Below are 7158 nucleotides of genomic sequence, written 5' to 3'. Positions count from 1 at the left end.
CAGAATGGTGTACAATACCGACAAGTTGGTAGGTGAGACACATAGGCATCATTTGGGCAACTTTATTCTGAAGGTGAAACGTTTCAGAATAAAGTTGCCTAAATGTTGCCTCTGTGTCTTACCTACCAAAAACATTGCAATATCAGAGAAACACTAGTTCCAATTTAACCTTGAGTACAGGTAACATCTCAGTGAATCTGATCTTACATTTCCTTGCCTTCAATCCTGCAAAATCATCTGTCACATCAACATCAATGATTTTGCCCTGTATAGGCCTTTTTGTACTCTGTAATCATATAATAGGCTATATAGAAATGAAGGATTTTTCTCTTATGTTGCTGCAGCACTTTTGTGCATTAGTGTCACCTTCTTTAGAGGCTCTATGGTGTCACCCCCCTAAATGGTGTCACCCCCCTAAATGGTGTCACCTGGGGTGCTTCCCCAGATGCCTGTGCATTCCAGACACCCAAAAATATTAACAAAAAAATATATTTTATAGAGAATACTATAACTATAATTTTACATAGAGAAAACAATGAGAAATAAATATAAATGACTAATGAAATGGATAAATGAACATTTAACATCACTTTTACCTTTATTGAAGACTCTTGTTGGTGTATGGAAGATGGCGAGGAGGGGAGAGGGAGGAGGAGGAGGAGGAGGAGGAGGAGAAGTTATTGTTTGGAAGGGGAATCCCCCTTCATAAGGACTTCAGGTATCAAGGCCCTATCTGGGGTTACTTCCCTTATTTGTCTTTTACTGGCACTAGGACCAGTTTGAGAGTCACTGGACCCCTGTCGCACAAAAAATCTGTCCAGAGAGGTCTGTTTCTGGTGTCTTTTTAAGATTTGCCTAAAATGGGACTAGGCATTGTCATTGAACATGTTGCAAACATGGCTTGCAACAGCTTTGTTAGGGTGATATTTCTCCATAAAACTTTGCAGTTCATTCCACTTTGCACACATGTCCTTAATCATTGAAGAAGGCATATTCTCATAATGCTCACTCAACAAGAAACAAAGCCAAAATGAATCAGAATGTGTGGGAGGCTCTGTGTGGGCTCGGGCAGACGGACGTGTTTGGTATGGTGAACCATTGTCAACTCTACAAAAACCGAGTGGATGTCCGAAAACTGGGACAAAATTTCAACGAAAAAAAGTCATCGAAAACCCAATCCTACAAAAACCAGAGCATACAAGAACCGAGGTTCCACTATACTTATTTTTACATTTTATGTGTACATGGTATTTTATTTTTATTTTTTATTGCAAAGAGTACCGAATGATTCAGCAGGTTAAAGTTGTCTTCAATCTTTCAGTTTTATTTCTTGATTTATTTTTTACATCAAACATACATGCCCCTTCCTTCCCTCCCTCCTTCACATTATAATAGTACATGCTCTTAAGAAAGCTTCTGTGTGACCGTAGTTGGAGAGTTCCTCATGGATGCTAGTTAAGGGCATAACATAAGAACATAAGAAAGGAGGAACACTGCAGGAGGCCTGCTGGCCCATACTAGGCAGGTCCTTTACAATTCATCCCACTAACAAAACATTTACCCAACCCAATTTTCAATGCTACCCAAGAAATAAGCTCTGATGTGAAAGTCCCACTCAAATCCAACCCTTCCCACTCATGTACTTATCCAACCTAGATTTGAAACTACCCAAAGTCCTAGCCTCAATAACCCAACTAGGTAGACTGTTCCACTCATCAACTACCCTATTTCCAAACCAATACTTTCCTATGTCCTTTCTAAATCTAAACTTATCTAATTTAAATCCATTACTGCGGGTTCTCTCTTGGAGAGACATCCTCAAGACCTTATTAATATCCCCTTTATTAATACCTATCTTCCACTTATACACTTCGATCAGGTCTCCCCTCATTCTTCGTCTAACAAGTGAATGTAACTTAAGAGTCTTCAATCTTTCTTCATAAGGAAGATTTCTGATGCTATGTATTAATTTAGTCATCCTACGCTGAATGTTTTCTAACGAATTTATGTCCATTTTGTAATACGGAGACCAGAACTGAGCTGCATAATCAAGGTGAGGCCTTACTAATGATGTATAAAGCTGCAGTATGACCTCTGGACTTCTGTTGCTTACACTTCTTGATATAAATCCCAGTAATCTATTTGCCTTATTACGTACGCTTAGGCATTGCTGTCTTGGTTTAAGGTTGCTGCTCACCATAACCCCCAAGTCCTTTTCGCAATCTGTATGGCTAAGTTCTACATCATTTAATTTATAAGTACTAGGGTTATGGGCACTCCCAAGCTTCAGAACCTTGCACTTATCTACATTGAACTGCATCTGCCACTTTTCTGACCAAGAATAGAGTTTGTTTAAATCCTCCTGAAGTTCCCTAACATCTACGTTTGAATCAATTATCCTACCTATCTTTGTGTCATCGGCGAATTTGCTCATATCACTAGTAATTCCCTCATCAAGATCATTGATATATATTATAAACAACAACGGGCCCAAGACTGATCCCTGTGGAACGCCACTTGTTACAGATCCCCACTCGGATTTAACCCCATTTATGGACACTCTCTGCTTCCTGTCAGTGAGCCATGACTCGATCCACGAGAGCACTTTTCCCCCAATGCCATGGGCTGCCACTTTCTTTAACAGTCTATGGTGCGGAACTCTATCAAAAGCCTTACTAAAATCTAAGTAAATAATATCAAATTCTTTATTGTGGTCAACAGCCTCAAAAGCTTTACTGAAGAAAGTTAATAAATTAGTTAGACAAGACCGGCCTCTTGTGAATCCATGCTGAGTATCATTAATCAAGCTATGCTTATCGAGATGGCTTCTTATAATCTCAGCTATAATTGACTCTAGTAATTTGCCTACAATTGAGGTCAGGCTTATTGGGCGGTAATTTGACGGTAACGACTTGTCCCCTGTTTTAAAAATAGGAGTTACATTAGCCATCTTCCACATATCAGACACTACACCTGTTTGAAGAGATAAATTAAAAATGCTAGTTAAGGGCTCATGATTCAAGGACTTAGAGCTTCATTCCTTTCCCTTGAATCAAACCTGATTGCCTTCCATTCCCCAGACACATTATCACAAATAGAATAATAGTTGTTTGAGTTTGCAGAGGATGGAAATTCCTCAGGGCAGTGTTCTGAGCCTCTTGTATTTTAGCATGGCCGTGGGTGGTGTTATCCTTAGTGGTATCAAGATTTTGTGTGTGAATCACTGGGCAGCATACTGGTCTGTACATGTTATCATTGGTAATTATTATAGTCATGGATATTCATAAAATATGTAAATAATTATTATAGATAATTAAAATGAGTCATTGCAGTACACTGTATTATAGATGTTAATTGTAATTATATATTGTAGACAGTATAACATACAGGCAGGTCCCGCTTTATGGCATTTCACTAATGCAGCAGTTTTCAATTATACTCATTCTTCATTTATTCAGACTTCCTACTGTATGTACATTTTTTAGGCCTAGCTCTACTGCCCACCTAATATATAATAGTGTAAAAATGTTATCAGACTTATATATGCGTTTGAAAGTGAAAAAAAAGGCTATTTCGCTTTACAGCAGTAGCCTGGAACCTAACCTACTGTATAAGTGGGGCATTCTTGTGTAGGATTGCTTACAATTAAACGAAATCATGCGGTTATTTTTCATTTCTTCTCCACAGCTGATGTGCTGGGAGCATGTCCAGACACTGATGCCCCTCTGCTCTTACCAGAGGTACCGGTGCAAGATGTCCTCTACTTGGTCTCCTTTATATACCGTGGGCAAGTCGATGTCCACCAGCAACACATTGCATCTTTCCTGAGGACTGCCAAACACCTCCATGTACTAGGACTCGAAGAAGGGGACAGAGTACGTATTATAAATGCAGAATTTAGTATGAGTGTGTAAAAAAATGTATTTTTTAGCATGTACATATTTTAGCAAGGATACTTAAAGGATACTTCTGGGAATCAACTGCCTTGCGACCTGGTCCCTTACCAGGCCGCCTGCTGGATCATAATTTGATCAAACAGGCTGTTACTGCTGTAAACTGTTAAATTTATTCATTTTAGTGCATATTTGAAGAAAAAGTGTTTAATGTGTTGATATAAATGTATATTTTAGTATGTTTTTGTAAAAATGTATATTTTAATGCAAAGTAAAAATTATGTATTAATCTTGGTAAAAATTTCTATTTTATATCATATATATATAATTGAAAATATAGGGATAGGGATCATACTGTACCTGGAGAATAGGAAGTAAACATGTATGATACAAGGAAGGGGAGGGTAACTACAATTTCTTACTGCAAGAGCCTCCGTCAGCATCGAGGCACCACCTTGATGGGTCTCGGTACTAGCCTAAAAATATGTAGCGAGTAGGGTGTTTGAGGGAAGTTTTTTTTTTTTTTATTTTTTAACACTTTGGTCATATCCCACCAAGGCAAGGTGACTTAAAAAGAAAAAAGGTTTTTCTATTTACATTTGGTAATTTATACCGGAGAAGGGGTTGCTGGCCCCTTGTTTCCAACATTTTAGTTACCTATTATGACACACACGGCTTACAGAGGAAGTATAAGAATAATTTACAAGTGTTTGGTAAGTAAGGCATGAGAACAAAGCAGTAAACCAGTAGCAGGAAGGAAAAATGGAAGAGAACATTAAGAAAAACACTGTGTGTACAATAAATAAGGAAAAATAAAAAAATTGAGGATACAGTACTTATAAATTTCACATTTCTTAGCACAAATATATGCATAAAACTTAGAGAAGATAATGGTAACACTGTGCCTCCATTGACTATTTACAGCGAAATTTTTTTTTTTTTACAGCTTGTAGATTCTCCGAGTAAGTCTGACACAAGCTCTAGTACATCGGGTAGTGAAGCCGGTGATGAACCACCCACACCACAGTTTGTTAATGGAAATAATAACAATGAAAATGAAGAAGAAGAACCAGATGAAGAGGAAGAGGAAGAGGAGGAGGAGGAGGATATGGTAAGAACTTTATACAGTAATATTGGTTTTCTTTAAAAAGTTTAGTTAACCTTTTCACTGTCCAGATCCCCAAAATTAAGTGTTCAGTGTCCATTTTTTTTTTTTCAGAAAAATAAATTAATTTTTCCTTCCAAAATTGCAGAGAATCTTTTCCTGAAGGTAATGACACCAAAATTAAAAAAAATTGATGGAAAACTTATGGAATTACACAGGTGCAAAGGTAATGGTTGGGGAAATTTTATGCATTGGCAGTCTACAGAATTTGAGTCCTATTTTAAGCCAGTTCCAGTTTGACCAAATTTCTAGCAATATTGCTAGTATGCCTTCTAACAATTGAACACATGACACTGCCCATTCAATTATTAGAATTATTCTCTAAAGTGTGCAGAATTTGATAATTTGGCCAGTTTTATTCATAATTCAACAAAAAAATGCCCATTTAAAGAGTCTACAAAATAAACTTTAGATATTCCAGGCACTAAAATAGCGTTTCTTTTGTGCAAAAAGTCATGTCTTCAAGCCTCTCTTGCATTACATGGGCTATGGCATCCCAGTAATCATACAAGGCTTAGTGAAAAATAAAACTAGCTGGGGGTGTATGGGAGAACTTACTGTCCTCAGGAATATCAGCAGAAATTTAATATTTCCACTACTTTGAGGTCAATTTCAAGCTGCTTCCTGTTCTGGAGCAAACTAAAATATCTCTATTTCAGTAGTATGTCTTTCTATCAGTTAACAACCAATAAAACAGCCAATAAAACCATAAAAACCATCCTAGAAAATGCATCTAATCCCTATTTTAAACCAAACATAGTCAGAGTTTTGCTTTTCCCATTATGCACTGCATGAAGCAGGATTTTTTTTTATACTGTGCGCTCTCTCCACACAAGACCCATTCTCTCATATCTAGACCCAAATTTACTGCTCACAGCCAACGTGACAAACTCTGGCATAAATTACATAGTCCTGTATGATGCCAGTCAAAGGGTTACACATGTTCATTGTTCTTTAAAAACTGTTTGTAATTGTGATAATTATAAAGTGGACACTCCAGTGTGTCTTGAGGAACAATAAATGTAATATCTCAAGAGTGGTAAGTTTATTTTAAAGAAATTTTAATTATTGTAAATCTAGAAACTAGAATGTGTACATGCTTGTATAGTAATAATTTTGATAACATCAGCCATATCCCAACAGGGTAGGGCTACCTAGTGAAGGAAATACATTCACCAGCTTTCATTCAGTAACTGTCTTGACAGAAGTGTAAAGATATCATAGTTCAAATGACCTTCCAAAGTGCAACATCTCCCCCCCCATCCTGTAATGATGTGATGCTTAGTCTCGTACCTATCTTTCAGAGTGAAAGAATTGATGTAATCAAGCATGAGGTGAGTGTGAAGGAGGAACCCTCTGAAACCACTGAGGCTGTTGTTGCTGATGTTGCAAGCGATGGCAGAATTGACTTGAATTTCTACCTCCAACAAGCAATTCAAAGTGCTTCCATGCCTTGCCCATTATGTAAGAAGGTGAGTTCAATTTATTTAAATTGTCTAATTTTATTTTATTTTTTTAACCTCCAGGGTTGTCTCCTGCCAAGGCATGATCTGGAGCAAGAAGCACATTCACAATCATTCACTCATTGTGTCTTCCTACAGTGTCTTGTATAATTTGTCTTTTAATATACCAGTCATCTTCCTCCGAGGCAGGGTGACCTGAAAAAAGAATTAAGAACTTTTCTTCTTTTTAAATTTAGTAATTTATACAAGAGAAGGGGGTTACTAGCCCCTAACAAGTGGCATTTTAGTCACTTATGATATACATGGCTTATGGAAGAAGGACTCTTCTCCATAGAGTATAAAAAGATTACTAATATATAAAGGGATAGCAAGTTATTAAATAGTAGTCTTCATTGGAGGTATGGTACTACCATCATCTGATAAAATTGTGAAGTGAAGGCTTGATAAACATTTTTTCACTCTGGCAGGATTATTGGTGTCTTTTTGTCAGTCTTTAAGAAGATCGTAGGTAAATTTTATAGAACTTTTACTTGCATTCAGTGTACACTTATATCCTATCTTTTTTGTACGTTTCTTATTAAAGAATTCAAAGGCACAATACTGTGACTGGTACAATATAGAAAGGACTCGCACATAG

The 7158-nt window shown here is 37.0% G+C and overlaps 1 protein-coding gene across 1 annotated transcript; it reads left to right on the top strand.

Annotated features, from left to right (window-relative positions):
• Positions 1 to 1030: 1030 nt before the first annotated feature.
• Positions 1031 to 6686, top strand: LOC128699608 (uncharacterized). The gene is made up of 4 exons (XM_070081680.1): positions 1031 to 1085; positions 3616 to 3875; positions 4840 to 5004; positions 6363 to 6686. The coding sequence occupies exons 1-4, from the start codon at positions 1031 to 1033 to the stop codon at positions 6669 to 6671; spliced, it is 789 nt and encodes a 262-aa protein (XP_069937781.1). The 3' UTR covers positions 6672 to 6686.
• Positions 6687 to 7158: the final 472 nt, after the last annotated feature.

Source organism: Cherax quadricarinatus, unplaced genomic scaffold (genome assembly GCF_038502225.1).
Source record: "Cherax quadricarinatus isolate ZL_2023a unplaced genomic scaffold, ASM3850222v1 Contig3667, whole genome shotgun sequence".
Taxonomy (NCBI): domain Eukaryota; kingdom Metazoa; phylum Arthropoda; class Malacostraca; order Decapoda; family Parastacidae; genus Cherax; species Cherax quadricarinatus.
This window is presented reverse-complemented; position numbering and strand designations above follow the sequence as displayed.